The sequence below is a fragment of the Phyllostomus discolor genome, chromosome 4 (assembly GCF_004126475.2).
Source record: "Phyllostomus discolor isolate MPI-MPIP mPhyDis1 chromosome 4, mPhyDis1.pri.v3, whole genome shotgun sequence".
Taxonomy (NCBI): domain Eukaryota; kingdom Metazoa; phylum Chordata; class Mammalia; order Chiroptera; family Phyllostomidae; genus Phyllostomus; species Phyllostomus discolor.
The window spans coordinates 47943466-47968571 of record NC_040906.2 but is presented as its reverse complement, the minus strand read 5'-3'; the positions used below and the strand labels follow the sequence as shown (position 1 = coordinate 47968571).

Below are 25106 nucleotides of genomic sequence, written 5' to 3'. Positions count from 1 at the left end.
GGTGGCAAACAACAATACAAAATTATGAAACACATGCATGCAAGCTAAGTGCCATAAAAAAGAACCAACAAAGTACCATGGAGATTTCAAGAAAGGGGAGATTAAACTTAGTGATGGGGTGAAGAAAGGGCTCATGATAATGGTGGCATTTAAGGTGAACAATGAAAATGGAAGAGGATAGAAATGCCTTTGCTAACCGTATTAAGGTACATGTGGCAGTTTTAGGATAAGGGTCCAAAAGTCTCTGATTTGCCTCCTATCAAATGGAGGAAAGAGGATGTATACGTCCCCTCCCTTGAATCTGTGCTGTTACTCTCTGACCACAAAAATGTAAGTGTGCGAGCTTTCAGACTACTTTCTGTCTCTTGAGCTGCTCACTCTTAGAACCCAGCCACCATATTAAGAGGAATCCCAAGTGACCCCATTAGAGAGGTCTCTGTGGAGATGAACCAACAGCCAGCACCAACTTGTCAGCCTGATAAGCTATTTTGGCAATAGACCCTCCAGCCCCAGTCAGGTATCTCCAATCAATGGGAGGCAAGTATGAGCTGATTCTACTAAACCTTGCTGAAATTACAAATCCATAAACAAAACAAATGAATATTGCTTTAAGCCACTAAGTTTTGAGGTAGTGTTACATAATAAATAACAGTGCAGATATGATACTTAAGTAAAGAATACTCAAAAGTGAATTTACTATTTAATAAGGTATTTCCCAAATTTTCTTAATCAAATGTATGTATCCCCCAAAATAGCAAAATATAAAGTACCATTTGATTTGCTATCAAAATCAAAAATGATCAATGATTTCTACCTTAATCTCCCATATACACCATGGAACACACATAAGTAAACTCTAAAAACCGACTTAAATAAGTTGTAATCTATTTGCTAGAACCATTAAACTTTTCTGCAATACTTATTGATTTCAAATTTAGCTGTGGCAGGGTACAATTGACTTCTTTTGTTAATTTCATTAGTAGAGATGTAGTGTTACACACAAGGTAAAAGAAAATGTATAAGTGGCTTCCTTTTAAAACAAATATAGAAAGGTCTGTTAAGAATTTATTTTAGCTATCAGATGGCATTCTTCAATAAGCTTATTAGCCTCCCTACTTCAATAATTCACTCCTACCTGTGGTCATAATCTACTCCTATATCCTTGCCATTAAGAACAGTTGCATGACTCAAGTTCAAACATCCTACTCTCAAACCACACTTAACTTCCCAGCTATTTTGTAAAGGATCAGACCATAAATATTTGATGCTTCGTTGACTATATATGGTTTCTGTTGCATAGTCTTACTCTTTTTTGTTATTTTTTAGAACACTTTAAAAATGTAAAACCATTCTAAGCTCAAGAGCCATATACAAGAGACATTGGCCCAGATTTGCAGGCTATAGTTTGCAGACCCTTATATTAATACTACCAACACCTTCTGACTATACATCATCCCCCTCTCAAGTTCTTATTGCCCTCATGATCATCTTAGATTTCACAATACAGTGTATAAGCACTCCTTTGTATACAAATTCATCTCCCTACCCCTTTATCAATTTATCCAATCCATTAGGCAAAATCTCAGCCCTGGTTAACACCAACTCTCTGCCTACTCCATGCCTGGTACCCATACAACTAAACACAACTGGAAAACACACAACCATGCTTTAAATTCATGATCATTATCTTTAAGTGGATGTCAGTGTCCCCTGGCAGTCCTGCCTATTCCTCATCCATTTACTTTCTTATTCTCCTAGAAAATTATTTTACATCTCCTCTTCAAAACACCAATATCTGCCCTTACCAGCATGAGTCAGTTGGTTGAGTGTCATCCCTCAAAGGGAAAGGTCACCGGTTTTATTCCCAGTCAGGACACATGCCTGGGTTGCAGGCCCAGTCCCCAGTTGGGGATGTGAGAGAAGCAACCAATAGATGTTTCTCTGTCTCTCTTTTTCCCACCCTTCCCCATTCTTTAAAAATAAATAAATAAAATCTTTAAAACAAAAACCTCCAGAATTCTGGTCAAATAGAAGCATAGGTAAACACAGCTCACTGCCTCACACAACCACAGCAAAAATTAATATCACCCAGAATTGTCAGAACAAACAAATATCACCAACTAAACAAATATCACCCAGAATTGTCAGAAAATCAAGCTGTATGGGAGTTCAACAACCAAGGATTTAAACAAGTCACACTCATCCAGATGGGTATCTGAAAGTCTGTGCAAGTGCCTGACATTATTAACACATTTGAAAAGGAGGAATCGGAAGCTGGAAGTGAACAAACTGTAGAGCTGATGGATATGATGTTGGCAAAACCTGCCCCACCACTGTCACCTGTATCATCTTTATATAAGCTTTAAAGAACTAAGTAATATTATGTAAAGTTACAGAAATTGTTTAATGGGGCCAGTGAACAATAATGCCTTTCTGGAGCTTCTGACAGTCCATAAAACTAAAAAATTAGAAAAGCATCTCAAGAAAGCATTTTTAGACTTCAGGTAAAGATGGAGGTGTAAACACGGCTTACCTCCTTGCACGACCACAGCAAAGATTACAACTAGACTACAAAAAAAATCACCCAGAGTAATCATAAAATCGAGCTGTACGGAAGTTCAACAACCAAGGAAATAAAGAAGCAACATTCATACAGATGGTCAGGAGGGGTGGAGAGGTACAGAGATGCAGAAACACAGAATGGGCAGTCCCACACCCAAGTGGTGGTGGATAAAAATTGGGAGGGATATCTTGGAGGTGAAAGATCCCAAACCCACACCAGACCACCCAGCCCAGGGTTCCAGTGCCAGGAAGATAAGTCCCCATAACTTCTGGCTATAAAAACCAGTCAAGGTTGGGACAGTGGAAAATTGCAGTATTCTTAGGAATCTCTTTAAAGAGCTGAAAGTGGACTTAGGACTTATGCAGATGCATTCCCTCTGGACTCTAGCACTGGATCAGCAGCTGGAAGGGCACCAATGGCATACAGGAAGAAACTGAAGTGTCTGGCATCAGAGCAATTGCTGGGAGACAGCTTCCTCCCAGACAAAGCTCCAGAGGCTAAGCAGTGGCACTGTCTGCTTTCTGAGCCATCCCCTACACAGAGCCACAGAGTAGCAACATCTTATCAGAGACTCCATCAACCTAATCCACACAGGTTGCCCTACCCTGGTGATTACCTAAGGCTCTGCCACACCCAACTTACCCATGCACTATTCTACAATAGCACATGCTACCAAAGGCAGAGAGAGAGTCAAAGAAGCTCTACCCAATACATAGAAACAAACACTGGGAGGCTGCCAAAATGAAGAAACAAAGAAATATGGCCCAAACGAAAGAACAGAACAAAACTCCAGAAAAAGAACTAAAGAAAATGGAAATAAGCAATCTGTCAGATGCAGAGTTCAAAACACTGATTATAAGGATGCTCAAGGAACTCAAAGGGTACTTCAACAGCATAAAAAAGACCTACGCAGAAATGAAGATTACACTAAACAAAATAAAGAACAGTTTATAGGGAACCAATAGTGGAGTGGATGAAGCTGAGAATGAAATCAATGATTGAAAATGTAAGGAAGGAAAAGACATCCAATTGGTACAGCAAGAAGAAGAAAGAACCCAAAAAACAAGGCTAGGCTAAGGAGCCTCTGGGACAACTTCAAATGTACCAACATTTGAATCACAGGGGTGCCATAAGAAGAAATGAGCAAGAAGCTGAAAGCTTATTTGAAAAATAATAAAAGAAAACTTCCTTAATTTGGTGAAGTAAATAGACACACAAGTCCAGGAAGCACAGAAAATCCCAAACAAGACAGACATAAAGAGGATCACACCAAGACACATCATAATTAAAATGCCAAAAGTTAAAGAGAAAGAGAGAATCTTAAAAGCAGCAAGAGGAAAGCAAATAATTATCTACAAAGGAGATCCCATAAGCCTGTCAGCTGATTTCTCAAAAGAAACTTTGCAGGCTAGAAGGGACTGGCAAGAACTATTCAAAGTGATGAAGAGCAAGGACCTACAACCAAAATTACTCTATTAGCTCTATTCAGCCAAGCTATCATTTAGAATGGAAGGGCAGAAAAAGTGCTTTCCAGACAAGGTAAAGCTAAAGGAGTTCAGTATCACTAAGCCATTATTATACAAAATGCTAAAGGGAATTACATAAGAAAAAGAAGATCAAAACTATGAATATTAAATGGCAATAAACTTACAACTAGATTCAGATCAAAAACTGAATCTAAAAAACAAACTAAGCAAACAAGTAGAACAGAAACAGAATCTTAGATATGGAGATCATTTGGAGAGTTATCAGCTGGGAAGAGGAAGAAGGAGAATGGAGGAAAAGGTGCAAAGATCAGGAAACACAAATTGGTAGGTACAGAATAGACAGTGGGATGTGAAGAACAGTATAGGAAAATGGAGTAGCCAAAGAACTTACATGCATGACCATAGACATGAATTAAGTGGAGGAGGATATGGAATTGCCAGAGGCAATAGGGGTACTGGGTAGAGGGAGACAAAGGGGGAAAAGTTGGGACAACGTTAATAGCATAAGCAATAAAATATTTTTTAAAAAACTCCAACATCTTCCCCATTCTCATTCTCATTAAGAAAATAGATAAAGACAGAAGAAAATTCCCACCACCTACCAATATTTACCCATGTCTTCCCTCTTCATTATGGAGGAACTGTGCACACTCCTATCAAAAGCCACTCTTCCACCTGTACCCTGAATCCCATACCTTCTTGACTCCTCAGGAATGGTTTTCCAACAATTGTGCCCACTCTCTCCTTCATCATCAATTATTCCTTGTCTTCTAGGCCATCCCCAGTAACACACAAGCATGCTATCATTTCTTTCTATAGCATGTTCACCCATACATGCAAATGCTTCTGCCTCCCGATACACATTATTCTACTCCCTTTGCTCAAAAGAACTGTCTCCTCAAATTGTCTCCAACTTCCCTACTTCCACACTTTTTTAAACCCACCTTAATCAGGCTTTTGCCCATTTTTCCACCCAAAACTGTTCTTTTCAGGGTCACCAAAGGCCTCAACATTGCTAAAAAATCAATGGTCAATTCTTGACTCTCAACTTACTTTAGTAGCAGTTTTTGTCACAGATGGTCACTACCCTGAAACACTCCCTTCCACTAGCATCCAGGACTCAACACCCTCCCTGGTCTCCTACCTCAATGACCACTTCTTTCCAGTTTCTTTTTCTGGTTCCTCTTCATTAGTCCCAAACTCTTAATGTTAGCATGCCCTGTGGTGGCCTCGGTCCTCTTCCTTCTCCACATTTATATCCCTGGTAACTTTATCCATTCTCATGATTTTAATACCATCCACATACTGATGACACCTAAATTTGTATCTGCAGCCCAGAAAATTCCTGTATGCCAGATTCATACTCAACTGCTTCCTTAACATCTCCACTTGGATGTCTGCCTAATAGGCATCTCAAGCATACATGTTGAAAATTAACTCTTTCAACATCTCACCTCCAAACAGCAGTTAATTACAATAGACCTGGAATAACCAGGGATACTGAGACAATACACTCCAGAAGAAAAAACATTTTTTTGGTAAAAAGGTTTTCAGCATCTGAAGGTCAAAAAACGTAACTGTCTGTTTATTCTCCATGGTGTCTGCACATGAGTTAATGAATACATTCTTTTAAATGAACAATTTATTTATATATGTAAGTGTTAATTTATATGTGTTTATACACACACATTTAAGTGTTAATTCCCCCCAAAAGAATATTTAAAAGCAGTGCCGCAGTAATCTAAAGCAGAAAGACCAGCAATGGTTTTTCTATAATTATGACATATAAGAAAAAAATGTGAATATCAAAGCTGCTAACGAAAGACAAGTTTAGTTTCTCAAAGGAACTTGTGTTGCCTAAATATTAATAAATACTTAAGAATATCAGTAAAAGGATCATACATCTGTCCTTTTTTAGTAAGAGAGAAAAACAGATTTTTAAAAATTGCCAGCAACAGCTTTCTGTAATATACCACATTTTAAAAATATATTCACTAAGATTATTTAAAAACATTTTTGAGCCCTGGTCGAGTGACTCTGTGGTTGGAGTGTCGTCCCATACATCAAAAAGGTTCCAGCTTTGATTCCCGGTCAGGGCACATACCTAGGTTGTGGTTTTGATCCCAGGTTGCAGCGTATGGGAGGCAAATAATCAATGTTTCTCTCTCACATCAATGTTTCTCCATCTACTCCCCTCCTCCTCCTGCCTCCCTCCCTCCTTCTCTGTCTAAAATCAATGAACATATCCTTGGGTGTCCCAGTTACACAAAATACTATAAAAATTATAGAAACCTAGCCTATAGGCTAAAAAATGGTTTTTATAATTACTAGAAAGAAGTACAATTTGTAGAAAAATTTAAACTGATTGTGAAAGTAGGAGTTTCATTGCAAGTATCTATGACTTATTTGTATTAACCATGCGTAAATTTTCACTTTTATCAAAAGAGTAGGCTAATAGTTCTAAAAACCAAAATCCCACTTATGGAATATGGAAGAGGGTGGGATTCTTGCCACATAGCTCTATTATTAAAAAAACCTAAAAGTATTAGTACCCATAGTCTTTGTGGACATTTATAAAAGAATTGACTTCTCAGAGTTCTGTATGTCATCCTAACTTTATAAACCAGGCTACAGTTCTGATTATTTATAGTACTAGATGTTAAATTTTTAAAAAACAGTATATTCTATAGTGCAACAAAAGCCTTAATCACTATATTATATTTTAAAGAACAGAACAAAGAGGGAAGCCAGTGCAAACTCAAAAGTATCTTTTCATATGCCAGCCTTAGGAAAACTTTATGTAACCACTATAATAATGACTTTAAAATTTGCATAATAATGACATAACAGTGAATATTTCACTAATAACCTGGCAATATAACCCCCCAAATTAACATTATATAACAGCAATTCAATTTTTTTTCTCATTTCTAAATAATTTTCTTTCTAAATAAAAGTGTTATTTTAGAAGAAACTTCAAATTTGATAAAAATCTTCATTAAATTTACCTCAAAAATAAACCATAACAATGTAAGAACATTTTTAACAACATATTGTAAGAAATACACTTAAAGAAAAAAAACTTTATGAAATATTGGTGAAATTATTTAAATTTCAAAAGATTAAAGCCAATTGTATAAGTCTCAACAGATAACATCTTTATTTATCAACATAATCCTGTAAAATCAAAATGAAATAAATTTATTGCGATCACTCCAAGTCATACCCCAAATTACCAAAAAAAATTAAGACAAAAGCATTCTACATAAGTTTTTATATGCCTCTACCACACTTTTGAACTCACTTGGGTAAATATGGATCTTTCCAACAGCAGCAGCAGTTTCTACAAAGTTATTTACCTTGTCCAGGTCTTGCAGTTGCAGCTGCTCCAGCAGATGGTGGCTCAAACTCCTGTCAATTACAATGATGTTACTACAGTGACCTATTACAATGTGCAATTTATAATAAAATAGCAGTGATATATCACAACCTTACCTTTGTTTTCTTTGAGTCTGGATCAAACCTTTCAAGAATTAATTTAGCCGTTTTGTAAGTTTCTTTTTCCATGACTTCTTCAAGCTGAGAACAAAAAGTTCCATAAATTGCCACATTTTAAAACACCTACTACTTATAAGTCCTATTCAAAAAGTGTGTAAGCATAAGACTTAAAATAAACACACATTATATATCCAGATAGCATGAAAGACTTCCTATATTCAAATAATTAAAATCCAGATTTTAAAATGACTTCTAACCTCTAATATGTTACTTGTACTTAACAGCTTTACTGCAAGGAAATACCAAATATTACTAATTGTTTACATATAATGAGGAGAATAATTACATGCACCAACTTCAATAATGGAATGTGCAAAAATCTATCAGCCATCATTATTGGAAGTTATTAGACATGACAAGCAAATGACAGGCAATTCCTCAGATTTATTTCCTCATAGCACTTAATGCTATTAATTTAAAGAAGGTCGTTAGCAAGAGCTTTACAAAATAAAATCTCTGTGCCAATTAAGTGCTGTCAGCATCGATTTTAGATTATTTATTAGCAGAAGCAATTAGCTTGCTGCAAATGCAGTGAACACTCACTAACTGAGAGAATAGCCGTGGAATTTGCTCAAATGACTTTAAAAGCTGAAGCTCCCCTCTTTTACTTAGATTCAGACAACTTTAAAGAAAAAAAAACATGAACATAGTAAGAATTAAAGTAAAATTTTTACTGACTTCTATGCTCACACTAGGGACTGTAATTAAAACACTTCATTATTATAGCACTTTATTTACAATGCACTCAAGTCACTTTATGGCTTAATACATGGGTTTAATTTTAAAAGTAATCACTAGTAAAGTATCATTTTAGCAGTTATGGCCCAATATCAGAAAAAGTTTACCTTTAGTACAAGACAGTCATAGTAATGACAAATAGCCAATGTGTAGAATAAAATGCTTTTACAATAATTGGAATGGGACCTTTTCCTTATCAGTGACCACAGACTGCCACTTGGATTCATTAAATGCCATATTCCAAAGAACAATTATTTTAAAATGCAACACCGAACACACTTACCAAGTTAAAAATATGCTACTACAATAACAGTTAATAGATTCCTCATTAAAAACTCAATTTAACATTTAAGAAGCTAAGTGCTTAGATGAATGATTTATTAACCTAGGTTTAGTAAACCTAAGACATTTTCCTAATTCAGAAATTCCCAAAGCACGCAAATGAATCTTGTGATGTAGAGAAAATGCTTGTAAGTAACATCACTTTAGAGTTGGGTAAAAACAAAATGAGCGGAGAGAGAGAAGACATTAAGAGGGGGTCCCCCCAAAAATGGAATTATCTTCTGGAGGAGAGGCTCCTTGTAGTACAGGCTTCCCCTGTTAAGTGAGTGTTCTAGGGACCCATATGTATCAGTGTACCAGTTGGTGTTGTTGTGAGAGGCTGCATTCTGCTCCAGTAAATTTGTTCCGAAGACTCTTTCTGAGCGTTTGCCCATTTCATGTGTTGTTTATGAGCACACCTGCCCATACCACACTGAGTGTTCAGCAGTTTCTGACCAAAAATGGCATAATCCCTATACCCCACACCTCCCTACTGACCCTATCTCAGCCTCAAGTGACTTTTTTTTTGTTTCTGTGGGTGAAAAAATTCCTCAAAGGAAAATATTTTGCCTATGTGGAAGGGATGAAACAGAAAATGGCAGAGGCACAATGGTATCAAAACTGTTTTGAGCAGTGGAAAATAATGTCTTGATAGGTGTACTGCATCAAATAGAGAGTACTCTGAAGGTGACTGAAGTTTAAACATGTAAAAATACACAATCTTTTATAAATAAATTGTTTATGGGGGGGTCCTCCCTCATACATGATAGAATATCTCCAAGTCAACATAATCTACATTGAATATCAAAAAACAATATACCTGATCTCTACAAATTAATTTTTGATATTTTATCTTTTAAGTTTCATTTCTTAATAGTACATTTTTTGTTTTTCCCCATTACCATTTATCTTCCCATAACCTCTTCCACCTTTAGCCACCGTCCTCCCTCCGTAATCACTACACTGTAGTCTGTGTCCATGAGTTTTCTTTTTTGCTTGATCCCTCTAGCCCCTCAAAAGTGAAATAAGCTGGTCAGAAAAAGACAAGTACCATATGATTTTACTCATATGTGGATTCTAATGAACAAACTGAACTAACAAGCAAAACAGAGACAGACTCACAGACAGAGAGCAGGCTAACGGCTCAGCAGGGGTGGGGAGGTGGTTAATTTTTGATGCTTTAGACTAGTGTTATGGCAACAAAATTTTATGAAGTGATAGTTTATATCTGCACAATACAGTAGCCACTAAGCCATATATGATAAATGAGCACTTGAGATTTTGCATTTACAACTGAGAAACTGAATTGTAATTTTATTCCATTTTAAATAATGTAAATTTAAAAACCTACAAGGAGTTAGTGGCTACTGATTTGGACAGTACAGTTCTAAACTAAGACTACTGCTAGGTTTAAAAGATGATTAGATACAACTGTGACCATTAAAACAACACACAAAACTCAAAACCAAAATACCACTTCATCAAATGATTCTACTATTTCCTGGTATGAATATTCAACAAATATTCGTGTTTATGTCCATGTACATGTATAGTATCTTAAATAAAATCAATTTTAAAGGCACTAAATGACATAAATCCACTCTACTTTTCTTTTGCATTTATTAGTCAAATTTTTTTACATAATAGCTTAATTAACACACTTATCTATACAACATTTTAAGTGTATAAATAGACATTCTGATCAGTGAAAAGAACTTAAACTTGAAACTTTAAAGTCAGAAAAGTTCTGGATTCAAAGCACAACTCTATTCTTAATCAGCTAGAAATACTTTAAGAGAGTCTGTTAGCCTCAGTTTCTCCTTCTGTAAAACAGATACTTTAAGAATTTCTTCACAGCACTGTTGTGTAATTTAAATATAACAATGTAGGAGAAAGAGGCTACAACAGCACCTAATACAATACATAATCTTCGATGATACCTCAATTATTCAGAATGAGTCTCAAACAAGCAGTGTTTCCAAGTACCCAACATATATTAATCCCAAGATTCAGGAGTAATAAACTGCATTCTCAGAATTCCCTAAAAATAAATCACTATGTATTTTTCACAATATTTTGTATATTTTAAATAATAGTGAATGATATAACAAAGAGAAAATTTTTTCTATGATATGGTTATACTGAAAGTTTCAGAGCTTTTTATTTAAGAAAATAATACATGGTTATTTATTTCTTATGAATCAACATTATTTTGACAAAGTTATATATTTTAATAACATGTAACAACTATTTCTACCCGGCATAGACATTTCATCATAGACAACACTAAAAGGAAACACAAGTGTCAAAAAAAACACACTTTAATTTTGAAAGATAATCCTACAAATCTTTAATATTTAAATTATTCTCAAAATAAAATTTTAAAATACACAAATTATTAATTGCCCTGTCCAATATTCTTGACTTTTGTTTCATGACAAATATCCTAGATAAGAAAAAAATTCTTTCATTTTATATAAACTTTGGACAAATTATTAAGAGTGTGCTCAAAGGCATCTTCAATTCAGAGCATCAGGGTACATGTTGCATAATTCAAACTCATCTTTTTACAACACTAAAAATAACACTGTTTACACTGATTTGGGTTTTGCTGCTGATATCAATGTTGCTTTTACTAATTTAGATTTTATATCAGTTTCTGATTTCACACAGTAGTATTTCATACTAATAGTCACATATTTTTTCTCTGTTAAAATTTTCACAAAGATCTGTAGCCTATGGTGAATATTCATTCAAACACTGGAAAATGCCAGCAAACATTACTGGATAATATAAAAATGTAACATTTGAAACATATAGTGAGGTTAAAGGCCCTACACAGAATCACATGCTGAAATTGCCAATTTAAAGACATCTTTGCTTCCAAAGTTTATTTCATGGAATATCATTTGCAGGATTTTGTACTTTAAAGTATACCATGTGTATAAATTTACTAATATTTATTTGTAAGAATAACTCACCATTAATAACAGACAGGCCTATAAAACACACTTATAACACGGCCACAAGAGCAAGACTGGCTGACTAATCAGACTATTCCACTTCTCTTCTACATGGTCCTGTCCTAGTCCCAGAAACGTCCACATTAACCTATAGCTCTGCATGTCAGCATTCCTCTTGCTTTCAACTGACATGACTGGATTCCTTTGAACCAGTAATATTTGTAGTTGACTATTAAGCTTTAATTCTCAGAGAATTATAACACTTCTTCCAATGTTTCAAATTTCTCAACTGATTTGTCTAAGGATTTGGTAAATTTCCTGAGAGAGGCCAAAAAGGAATTACCACATAGAAATACTATTTTGGAAAGAGCACTGCATCCTCGTGAAGCCATTTAAAGAGGTCACTTTGACTGTTGTGTTTTGGATCTTGATTTTGAATTGTTTTGATAGGATGCTCATGGATGTAAAGGGATTATGTATTGAATAGTGATTTTTTTTAAAAAACCAAGATGCTTTTTTAAAGACCACAAAATATGTGAGTGGCAAAATATACATATCCAGATTTGAAAGTTTTTTAGATAACGAAAGATTAATTCTTAGCTTTATTTTAAAAGGCAAATACATTAAGTTCTTAGATTTAAAATATTGGTAAGATGTTATTCATTTTCCTAAGTAATTTAACTTTTTAATCAATTGATAATTCATTTTCATTGTTATAAATTACACTTTTACAAATTACATTACAAATCTTCATGTTAAAGAGATGGATCACTAGGAAAGCCACCTTTAATAAAACATGTAGTAGTAAATATAACTTATATGTATTTTGTTAATAAAAGAGAAGGTTGCCCTGGTTGGTGTGGTTCAGTGGATTGAGCTCAGGCCTGTGAACCAAAGGGTCACTGGTTTGATTCCCAGCCAGGGTGCATGCCTGTGTTGCAGACCAGGTCCCCAGTGAGGGGTGCACCAGAGGCAACCACACATTGATGTTTCTCTACCACTTTTTCTCCCTCCCTTCTCCTCTGCCTTAAAAATAAATAAATAAATAAATAAATAATCTTTTAAAAAATAAGTAAAAGAGAAGGTTTAGGAGTTGGATAATTTTAGATTGACAGTCACTTTTCCTGCAAGCATTTCAACAATAAAAGCATTTTTAAAGCTTTTAAACATCAATGAACAAGTTTTGACTATATTTAAATTTTGCTCAAAGTAATGTCCCTTTTTCCTCTCATTACCAACACAATCGTTAGCTAGCCCTGTGCTACTTCCTAATTCCTGTGCTACTACCCTTCACACCTATTGTTCTAAACAAAGTGTCAAGCAATTCTAACCAAGTAGTGTTGTTAGGGCTCCAGCAATAAAGGCCAGGGACTAAGTTCCCAGTAGCAACAATATTATAAGCAGCAACAATCAAGTCCATGTAAATTATGTTCCCTACTTTGTAAAATGAGTTAGAACAGCCAACTTATTTTCCTTTAATCATACTGCAAGAAAAATGCCATACTGAACTATTCCATTCGGAAATACTGATGCTTCCTGAACTATTTCAATATACACAACTATTGAACCCTAAACAGAATTTCCCAACTGTCACACCTAGATTAAGCATTTTTCATGTTGTGAGTCCTTCAGGAGCTATTAAAGAAGTAATAATAGCTTGCCTTGCCCTTCCACAGAATTGTCCAAGTCTGCTCTGTTACTCCACTGAGAGTTTTCCTCAAGTCATACGTTCTCCAAGATTCTGTTTTCTAGTGATGTCATGACACTAACATTGGGACAGTTCCTCATCGCTTAGGATATTTTATTTTCTTCTTTTCTCTTTTGTCTTTCTCCTCTTTTCTACTTTAATCAATATTTTCTCCATTTTGATACATGTGGAGCTAGGTCCTGACCACCACTCCAGCCCTTCTTTTTAACATAGCAAACCAAACCAATCATATCACAACTTCTTTATTACTGAGACCCATCAGTATTTCCTCACTTTGTTTCTTTTTTCCAATTACAGTTTACATTCAATATCATTCTGTATTAGTTTCAGGTATACAGCATAGTGGGTAATCATATTCTTTAGTGTTGTCCCTGATACTTCCAATACCCACTTGGCACCAAACATAGTTATTACAATATTATTGACTATATTCCCCTATGCTGCACTCCAAATGTACATGATTAATTTGTAACTACCAATCTGTACTTCTCAATCCCTTCACCTTTTTCACCCAAACCCACCCCTAACCCTCTTCCCCTCTGGCAAACATCAATCTGTTCTCTGTATCTGTGAGTCTGTTTTTGTTTTATTTGTGTGTTTATATTGTTCTTTAGATTCCACATATAAGTGAAGTGTTTCCTTAATTTGAATTCTGGCTGCTCCATAATGTGCAGAATGTCAGAAATATAATATAGTGGAAATATTTCTGTTTCAATTTAGGACCATCAGAACTGTTAATGCAATTTTGATAAATACCTCAGAACACTGAAGAAACATTAAACAAAACAGATAAGGAATCCTTTCAGAATTAAAGTTCCTTTATTTTTCAAGTACTTAAAACACTCAAGACAAATGTGTTTTATTACCAATTCACAGAATTATTTTTTCAAATTAAACTTTTTGAGATAATTATAAATTTATATGCATGTGTAAGGAACAATACAGAAACAGTTTCATGTACTCAGTTTCTCTCAATGGTAACTAACATCTTACAAATCTATAGTACAATATTAAAACCAAGATATTGACATTGACATTGACACAATTCACTCATCTTAATTTCCCCAGTTTTACTTGTGCATGAGTGTGTCTTTGGTTCTATGAAATGTTATTATGTAAGTAGGGTCAATTATCCACCACAGAGCCAACATAAAGAACAACTCTGTGACCAAAAAGATTCCACTCATGGCCCTTTCGTATGAAAGGGCCTCCGCCCATGCCCTCCCTCTTCACCCCTAACCCATGGTACCACTAATCTGTTCTCCATTTCTATAATTTTACCATCCTAGAACTATTATATAAAGAAATCAACCAGTATGTAATCTTTTATGATTAGCTTTTTGCACTCAGCATAATTCTCTGGAGATTCATCCCAGCTATCACATGTTTCAACAGTTTATTCTTTTTTATTGCCAGGCAGTATTCAACAAGTAACTTGTTTTCTTTTACTGATTATGCTATTGCAGTTGTCCCAGTTACTCCCTATTTGCTCCCCTCTACCCAGCACCTACCCACTCCTTCTGGTGATCCCCCCTCCTTTGTTCATGTCCATGTGTCAAGCACACAAGCTTTTTGGCTACTCCATTTTCCTATACTATTCTTAATATCCCCGTCTATTCTGTACCTATCAATTTGTACTGTTAATCCCTGTACCTTTTTCCTCATTCTCCCAGAACACAGACACCATCCCAATGTTCTCCATATCTATGATTGTTTCTGTTCTACTTGTTTGCTTAGTTTTTTAGATTCAATTGTTAATAGCTGTGAATTTATTGCCATTTTAATGTTCATAGTTTTGACCTACTCCTTTTTCTTATATAATTCCCTTTAGCATTTCATATAATAATGGCTTAGTGATGCTGAACTCCTTTAGCTTTACCTTGTCTGGAAAGCACTTTTTCCTGCCCTTCCATTCTAAATGATAGCTTGGCTGAATAGAATAATCTTGGTTGTAGGTCCTTGCTCTTCATCACTTTGAATAGTTCTTGCCAGTCCCTTCTAGTCTGCAAAGTTTCTTTTGAGAAATCAGCTGACAGTCTTATGGGATCTCCTTTGTAGATAATTACCTGCTTTCCTCTTGCTCCTTTTAAGATTCTCTCTTTCTGCCCCTGGCTGGTGTAGCTTAGTGGATTGAGCGCAGGCTGCGAACCAAAGTGTCACAGGTTTGATTCCCAGTCAGGGCACATGCTTGGGTTGCAAGCTCCAGCCCCCAGCACCGCACTTTGATGTTTCTCTCTCTCTCTTTCTCCCTCCCTTCCCTCTCTAAAAATAAATAAAATCTTTTTTTTTTTAAAAAAAAGATTCTCTCTTTCTCTTTAACTTTTGGCATTTTAATTATGATGTGTCTTGGTGTGATCCTCTTTATGTCTGTCTTGTTTGGGATTCTCTGTGCTTCCTGGACTTGTAGGTCTATTTCCTTCACCAAATTAAGGAAGTTTTCTTTTATTATTCTTTCAAATAGGTTTCCAATTTCTTGTTTTTTCTCTTCTTGTTCTGGCACCCCTATGACGTGAATGTTCAAATGCTTGAAGCTGTCCCAGAGGCTCCTTACCCTATCCTCAGATTTTTGGATTCTTTCTTCTTCTTGCTGTACCAATTGAATGTCTTTTTCTTCCTTACATTCCAAATCATTGATTTGATTCTTGGCTTCATTCACTCTGCTGTTGATTTCCTGTAAAATGTTCTTTATTTCAATTAGTGTCTCCTCCATTTCTGATTGGATCATTTTATGCTGTTAAGGTACCATCTGATTCCTTGAGCATCCTTATAACCAGTATTTTGAACTCTGCATCTGATAGATTGCTTATCTCTACTCTGTTTAGTTCTCTTTTCATGTTTTCTTGTGTTCTTTCATTTGGGCCATATTTTTTTTGTCTCTTCATTTTGGCAGTCTCCCATTGTTTGTTTCTATGTATTGAGTAGAGCTGCTTTGACTCTGTGTCTTGGTAGCACGGCCTAATATAGTAGGTGTCCTACAGAGACCAGTGGCACTGCCTCCCTATCCCCCAAGCTGGGTACTCAAGGTGTAACCTTCTATGTGGGATGAGTGCTCCCTTCTCTTGTAGTTGAGCCTTGATTGCTGTCAGCAGGTCAATGGGAGGGACTTATCCAGGCCACACAGCTGGTAGGACTGGCTGTGACCCCTGGCGAGCAAACAACTCCTTCCATGGCTTGTGGAGGTGGTTGGGTGGTGTTGCACTGACATGTCTGTAATTGTTCACTGGGTACACAGGTTCTTGGGTTTCCCAGGTGGTGAAGGCCAAGGTCAGCCACCAACTGTGTTCTGTCTGGGGCCCCTTGCAATAAGCTCTAAAACAACCTGCAGATGGCTGATGTTAGTGCCAAGCCTGGGGTCACTCAGAAAGAGGTACAGGGGCTGGGCTCAACTGTTGCATGTTTGAGTGGATTTAGGAAGGTCTGAAGCCTGCACCTAGCTATTCATATGGAAAAGCCACTGTTACCAGCTTGGGTGGTCCCATAAGTTGGATGTGGTAGAGCCTTAGGGAATCATCAGTTTCCCTAAGGGCCTAATCGTGTGAGCCAGGTTGATGGACATTCAGATATGGTGCTGAGGCCCTGTGGCTCTTTGTGGGGGAGCAACAATGGCCACTGTCTGTAGTTCTGTCTAGGAGGAAGCTGTCTGCCAGCTGTAGCCCTAATGCCAGATATTTCAGTTCCTCCCCATAAGCCCTTAGTATCCTTCAAGGTACTGCCCCAGTGCTGGAGCCCAGAGGGAGTAGGTTTGAGGAAATCTGTGTGTGGGACCCTCCAAGAGGAGATACCTGAGAATCCCACAGTTTCTTCTGCTGACCCAACCCCCACTGATTTGTAAGCCAGAAGTTATGGGGATTTATCTTCCTAGCACTGGAACCATAGGCTGGGTGGTCTGGTGTGAGGTTGGGATCCCTCACTCCCAAGATATTCTTCCTTTTATATCCACCACATGTGGTTTGGGACCAGCCCATTCTGCATCTCCATGTCTCCATCCCTCATCCCTCTGTCCCTCCTATCCATCCGGATGAATTAGTTTCTTTAATTATTTAGTTGTCAGACTTCTGTACAGCTCAATTTTTTGATAGTTCTGATGATAGCTGTTCTGTAGTTTACCTGTAATTTTGCTATGGTTGTGTGAGGAGGCGAGCCATCTTTACCTGTACCTGCATCTTGTCCAGAAATCCCACAGAACTATGTTGAACATTGATCTTAACCATAATAATTTTGATTAATTTCATACAATAATTGTTACATATTACATATTAGACTAAAACACATTGATCATTTGCATCTGATTAAATTTCATTAAATAAGTGTCCATATAACATGATAGTGCTATCAATTATAATTTTCATATTTCAAAAATAATAACAAAAATGTACACGTAAATTTAAGTCAAAACCCAACTTCAATTCATTTCTTAGAAGCTATTATATATCAACCTCTAAATATCTGGGGCCCTTTGAGCCTGAAAGAGGGCCCTCATGGCCCTCTTTCCAACATATACCTGAAGGATGCATTTAACTGGCTCCACAATAGTTACCCATGTAACCAGAGCTACTGATAGAAAATGAAAAAAAGAAAAAGAAAAAAATTCTCTCTTCCCCACCTTTCTTCAGCCTTTTCATGTTAAATTTGTCTTTTACAACCAATCTTCCTGATTCCCTCTCTCCTAGCTTTATCATATAAAGAAAACCTGAGAACTGACATAAGTAAATGTTTGGTCCTGTTTTGACTCTAATTAATAATCAATTTGGACACCCATCTTTTTATGACCCCATCTTCTTTTGTCCTCCAGTATGATTCATTTACTTACTTCTCGGCTTCCAACTGACATAGATTCTCAGGATCTCAAAAATCCACTGAACTATTTTTTTCCTGTCAATCATTAACTAGCAAAAATATTCACAAGTTAGCTTCATCATTAAAATGCTATGTAAAAGCATATTTGTTTCTAGAGAGTCATTATTTACAACATATAAACATTAATTTTCAGTTCTTTATTAGTTTTATATAAGTTAATTTTAAATAAAAGTTAACTTACTATTTTTTTCTTCTGGGATTTTAAATCATCCAATGCTTCATCTAGAAAACAAGATTTAAACAAGATATCAGATATTAAGATACTCAGATATAAGAAAAAAACATGCCAAATGAGATTCACATTAACCAACCATAAGAAAACTTTCTTATTCTATTATTTCTCACCAATCTGTACAGATAAAAATTATTTCAATCTTTACCTATATATTTCATATTTTTGCCTATTACAATCTAAGTAGAGAAAAAAATTGCCTTAACACAGACTACAACACCTTTCCAAGTTTAAAAAATATATATATATTTAAAATGTTTTCAGAAATATTACTATTATTTCTTCTTCCTTTCAACATCCTACCCAAATTCACAAAATTAATACTAAATCTTTCATATATTAGTAATAAAAATGTTCTCTTTGTTTATAAGGAAAGAAGTGCATAATATATTTTACTTATTAAGTTACTCAACCTTCAAGATATTGAGCACTAATAAAAGAAAATCTTTTGAAAATTTATAATATATCTGAGGAGGAGCTTGGAAAGGAAGGGAATACTAAGCACTTTTCAAAATTAAACTTTTCTAAGATTTATCTATTTATTTAGGTTGTCATGGTGAAGAATCAACTCAAAACAATGTACCTTATGAATGTCATTGTCTGCTTTACAAATATATTTTAGGTTTCTAATTTTTATATAAAAATATTGAACAAGCACAAACAGTAGTACTACTCCAGCTGCACAAAAAGTTATAACTTGATTTAATATTTTATCAAAGAGAATTTAAATAATTCTTAATTTTTAATTAAATTTATAAATAAAATCTTTTCATTGAAGTTGTGGGATAGCAAACATCTGAATATCCAATTCAAAGTATTTTATTTATATAAAAGTCCAGTAACATACAAATTTATAGAAAAGAGGATTTTAACATAATTTTTTTTTCAAAATAAATATGAAGGAGTCTTTAATAAGCTAGCAGACTTGTTACTAAAGGGAGGGAAATCTGCTCAGCTAACATTTTTAAAAAGAACAGTCATCTTATTCAGGTAAGACAAAGCCAAATATCTAACTTTTATTCCAGAGGTCAATAAACTTTCTCTGTTAAACACCACACTGTAAATATTTTAGCCTTTATGGACCAAAAGGCAAAATCAAAATCAAGTGGGTATTTGTAAAGCAAAAGATAAATTTCTACAAACTTTTTATTGAAAAAATTCAAATATAAAAATAACTGAGCTCAATTTTTTGTAATGGATTTACCAATTAAAAGAATGCAGTCATTTGTGGTGGGGGAAGTAACATTTCACTTAGTTAAGGTTCAAAGTTAGTGTTTCCTTTCATCAAATTGATTGCAAATTTTAATCTATTAATGCTGATCTGTAATGAGATTTTACACATTTGATTTTTGAAAATGTTTTTCCACACAGATAGGTACTGCTAAATACTAAAATTAAATTATTTTAATTGAGCATGTTTACTATTTGGAAGGCATGTATAGAATTCTTTAGATTTTCCTCTTGATATTTACCTTTTATTATTTCACTCATGGCAAATTAATCACTTCTAATTGAAGATTAGTGAAAGCTCCTCAACTGTACAGTTACATGGACTTTGAAATACAGAAATTTACTTTACACTTGTGGGAGCTCTGGAGAAAACTGTCTCAATTGTAGTTTGAGTTCAAGTAATATATCTGCTCCAATTTGTGTTCAATGAAGGTCTTGCTTCTTGTTTTAACTTCTCACAGCATTTTTCTAAAAATTATTTCTTGTCATTATGCTGCTGTTTTCTAAATGACTTTATGGCAGTACAGATTTCACACATAGGATTGTTTTGCCTTGCAATTTTAGGTTAAATTCATTAAGAACCATTACGAAGTTTATAGCAAAAACTAATTTCCAAAGCCAGTCAATGTTCAATTACAGGCAATGATTGAAGGTGTTTCTTCTCAGCAAAACTTCAGTCTGGGCTCTAAGTTCAAAATTATCACTTCTGGTAAAAAAGTTCACATAACTGATGACGGTTAAGTCTGTAAGAGCAAATGAAGCTCCCCACTGACACTGCCAGTTCAATAACACATAAGTTCAAATATGCTCTGCAAAGTGCTTGCTATTTAACAACACAGTGCCTAACCATAGAATTCAAACACCTTGCAGGGGTGTCCAACCTTTTGGCGTCTCTGCACCACATTGGAAGAAGAGTTGTCTTGGACCACACAGTAAATACACGGCAACACATTTGCACACACACAAAAAAATCTCATAATGTTTTAAGTAAGTTTATGATTTTATGTTGGGCCGAATTCACAGCCATCCTGAGCTGCATACAGCCTGCCAGGCACAGGTTGGACACCCCTGAGAGTTTCACGACCTTTATAAATTAATCCAACTAAGCCTTTTTATGCTTCACACATATTTTTACTATGAACAGTTACATCTTAGCAGATTCCACTTCAAGTTGTACTGAATTAGTGGGGTTTTCTCCAACTTCAAAAATATTCTCTCCAGGAGTTGCTCTACACAGACTTTTCACAGAGGCTAACTCTTCAGTCACCTCAAACTCTATATTGACTCCTCAAACAAACTATAACTGACTGGTATCACTAACATCTGGCAACTCAAGAAATCACTTGCCTTGCTTTCAAATTGACTGTGTTTCTTCCAATGTTCTCAATCCTTCAAGCAATTGTTCTTGCCAAAGATTACTAGTCAAACAAATATATTTTCTCTGAACACATTTCTTCAGCTATGGCGATCAAATGCAATTTAATTAATTCACTGTTGGTAAGTGGCTTTCTTTGGTTCATAAATAAGCCACTCGAAAACTTATTTTGGTTGAAGTTCAATTTTCACTTTTTATTTTTATGAAAAAATTTTGCTATGATGAGATATGCCACTTTAAATGTTCTAACTTTCTGACCATTGCTTTTCTGTGAGTTGGGAATATCATGCTGAGTATTTAGTATAGTAATGTCAATGTATATTTGTATTCTTTTAGTAGAGCTATAATGTCACTGCATAATAAACATGATGCTTTGCATTTTGTTAATACTGTTGACACTCCATTTTGCCCTAAAAGTACAACATTCAAAGTCCAATTTTCTTTTCTTGTTTTTACATGATGAGTGTGCACTGGTTACAAAAAATAAAATTGTCACAATACAGAAATACAGTTGGCACTTGAAATGCTGTCAAATTATAACTGTATCACTGTGCTTTGTCACACATGCTGCCAACAGTCTGAAGTATTGAGAGCACCAGATAGAGTCTGTCACGACTACTCAATTCTGCCATCGTAGAATAAAAGCAGTGATATATAAAGCATAAATGAAGGGGCAGGGCTGTGTTTCAATAAAAACATAAATTTGAATTCCATTCAAATTTAACGTGTCACAAAATATTATTCTTTTTAATTTTTTTCAATGACTTAAAAATGTAAAAACCATTCCTAGATCATGATCTATACAAGGTGGTGGCAGGACTTGGCTCCCAGGCTGTAGTTTTCCAACCATTAATTTAATATGTACTAGGTCTAATTTGTAAAGCAAAGGAAATAAAAGCAATAGAGAACAAAATGCAAGAATATGACAAACAGCTTGAGGATATACATATGTATATGTATATAGCCTGACTTGATGCTAAAAAAAATGTGTAAGACTACAAGGCAATCTTTTATGAAGTCTATTTTAAATGTACATGCAATATTTATTCAAATGAATTAAATTTTATAAATAAATTTTCATTTTATTTTATTTTTAATCCTACCTGAGGGAATATTTTTTCATTGCTTTTAGAGAGGGGAAGGGAGAGAGAGACATCAATGTGAGAGAGAAACATTGACCAGTTGCCACCCACACACCCCCCAAGACCAGGGATCAAACCTACAACCGAGGCATGTGCCCTTACAGAAATCAAACCTGCAACCTTTCAGTTATGGGTAACACTCCAACCAACTGAGCCACACCAGCCAGGACCCAAAAATAAATTCTTAAAGCAAAAATTCTTTTATATAATAACCATGTCCTGATGTGCCTATTTGTTAGTTAAAATACGTATTTGAAGGAGAGAGAAAAAAAGCATATATGCCAAACTCAACATCTGGTGATAGAAAATTTCATTTAATAAAAAAATTTTCACATATTTGATTTCCTCAAAAAAGTGTTTCCAAGGACTCTTTTACAGAGAGGTTTTCTTGTATTTTTCACTATTTTGTGAGTTCCATGAGGCCAAAGAGCATATTTGTTTTAAACTTCTTACTATTCTCCCAGAAGCTACTATATTACTAAATATAACTAGGAAACAATGACATAAACTTAATTTCCTTAATCTAGTTTTTGAAAAGTATCAATATTTTTTAAAACCATATCAAATATACTACTTAATGGTTAATCAGGAACTAGACAAAGATACCTGCCATCGCTACTTGAATTCAATATTATACTACTATGCCCTAACCCATTAACTAAGGCAAGGAAAATCTTAAAAGAATAAGGATTGAAAAAGAAAAATTAGTACCATCAGACTACATGTGTATAACACTTAGCAGTGTTTATATGCTTTACATGTAGTTCTGCTCAATACTTGGCAATAGTCCTGTGAAAACAAATATTTGTTTCCATTTTATAAATTAGGAAACTGAAGTTCAGAGAATTTAAATTTATTTGTAGGACAAAAAGATGACCAGTATAGCTAGAGCAAAAAATGAAAAAAGAAGAGTGAAAGGAGATAAAGTTAGAGAAATGGCATAAACCAGAGAGTTGGGTTAAGAATTAAGATTTTACTCTGGTTGCAATAAGAAGCCATTCGAAATTTTAAGCAGAAGAGACACAAGATCTGATTTATACCTCAAAAATAGACTGGTTATGAAGCTACTGCAGTAGTGCAAGCAAGAAATGATAATGACCTAATTATGACTGTAGTAGTAGTAAAGGTTAGCAGTGGTAAGATTTAAGATAATTTTAGAGGTAAAGATGACAGGACTTTGGGAAGGGGAGAGAATTGTGTTAGATTAAAGGGAATATGGAGTCACAATAGGTACCCCTCATCCTACCCTAGATGATTATACTGAGGCAGGATTAAAGGTCAATAGGGAAAATGCAACAGAAACAGATGATGAATATTAAGGGATAATTCCAGGAAGGGATAACTACAAGAGCAAAGTTCTTGAGATGGCCAGAGTATACAGAATACAGGGCATATATGAAGGGCTTAGCCACGGTGGGATCAAAGTCATTTTTCCAGAATACCATGAAGGATAAGAACATACTGAATAACAGACAGATGGAGCTAACTTGATATACAAGAGTATTTGGAGGCAGAGGTAGCTGCCATCTGTCCGTGTACATCTACTTTCTCCATAAAGTGAAACTATAGCAGGTGAGATTGGCCAAGTAGGTTTTTGTGGGGTTTTGTTTGTTTGTGGCTTTTGAATTTTTATTTGGTTGATTAGTTTGTCAGTTTGTTGGTTTTATTTTGTTTTGGTTTAGGGATTCTGGTAGGGAAGTGGGTATTAGTAATTTGAGGAGAAATAAAATCTCAAATAACTCTCTCAAAGATAAAAAGGTGAATTTACTAGAGAACTATAAAATGGGACTGTATGGCAGTGTTAAGTATATGTTCAGTGTTTATAATCGTAGATATTTTAAAATAAGTCTGGTCAACATGCTGTATGATTTTCCTCTACCAAATTCAGCCTTCCGCTTGCAGGCACAGATTAAGCACATAAATGTTTTTAACCAAGATAGGGTATTACCAGCCACTGATTAAGCATATAATTATATTTAAACAAGGTACGGTTTGCCAGACAAGTAGACTGGGAAAGAGGGCAAAGAAGTTAAGAGAGTCTACGACGGATGGTCATTGGGCTAGACCACAGAACCTAAACTAAGTTCAGATCACAAGCAAGCAGGGCAGTTTGAAAGTCATATACCTGTATGATCCTTCTTTGGACCCCAAGTCAAACAAACAAAATATTTTTAAAGAAAGTGATATTTATGAGATAACTGGAAACTCAATGCTTTTATATTTAATATTTTATGATATTAAGAATTCTTTTTAAAGAAACAAATTAACAAACAAAAGAAAAAAAGAAGCCCTCACAGATACAGACAACAGCTGGGAGGTTTAGAGAGGAGAAGGGGTAAAGGAAGGGTCAAATATATGATGATGGATGGAAACTGGACTATTGGTAATGAGCACACTATAGTGTATACAGATATCAAATTATAATGTTTTATACCTGAAACTTACATAATGTTATTAACCAATGTTAACCTCAGGATTTTTTAAAATTCTTTTTTAGCTTTTGTAATTATTGTATTAACTTTTTCAAGTCTGTTACGGATAGATATATTTGGAATATACCTTAGAATAGTAATACAGAAGGTAGATAAGTAGGCATCAGTGAAAATGAAATAAGATTGACCATGAGTTACAGACTGTTTAGGTTGTATGACAGTATATGACGGTTCGTTACATTATTCAGCCTACTTTTCTTTATAGATCTGAAATTTTCTATAATGAAAAGTTAAAACATGAAAAAAAATAAGTCACATAATTTTATTAAAAATTAAATCTATCTCCTGGCTGGCGTAGCTCAGTGGATTGAGCGCGGGCTGCAAACCAAAGTGTTGCAGGTTTGATTCCCAGTCAGGGTACATGTCTGGGTTGCAGGCCATGACCCCCAGCAACCACACATTGATGTTTCTCTCTCTCTCTCTCTCCCCCTCCCTTCCCT

General features: G+C 35.1%; 1 protein-coding gene across 5 annotated transcripts in view; it reads right to left on the bottom strand.

The window, feature by feature from the left end:
- LNPK (lunapark, ER junction formation factor) overlaps positions 1–25106 on the bottom strand; it is a 79217-nt gene that overhangs the window by 34537 nt on the left and 19574 nt on the right. For all 5 annotated transcript variants that reach the window (XM_036023263.1, XM_036023262.1, XM_028509766.2 and 2 more), the window contains 3 exons: positions 18377–18417; positions 7546–7629; positions 7410–7461 (listed from right to left, as the gene is read on the bottom strand). In XM_036023263.1, coding sequence (XP_035879156.1) covers positions 7410–7461; positions 7546–7629; positions 18377–18417 — 177 coding nt within the window. The remainder of the gene's footprint in view (positions 1–7409; positions 7462–7545; positions 7630–18376; positions 18418–25106) is intronic.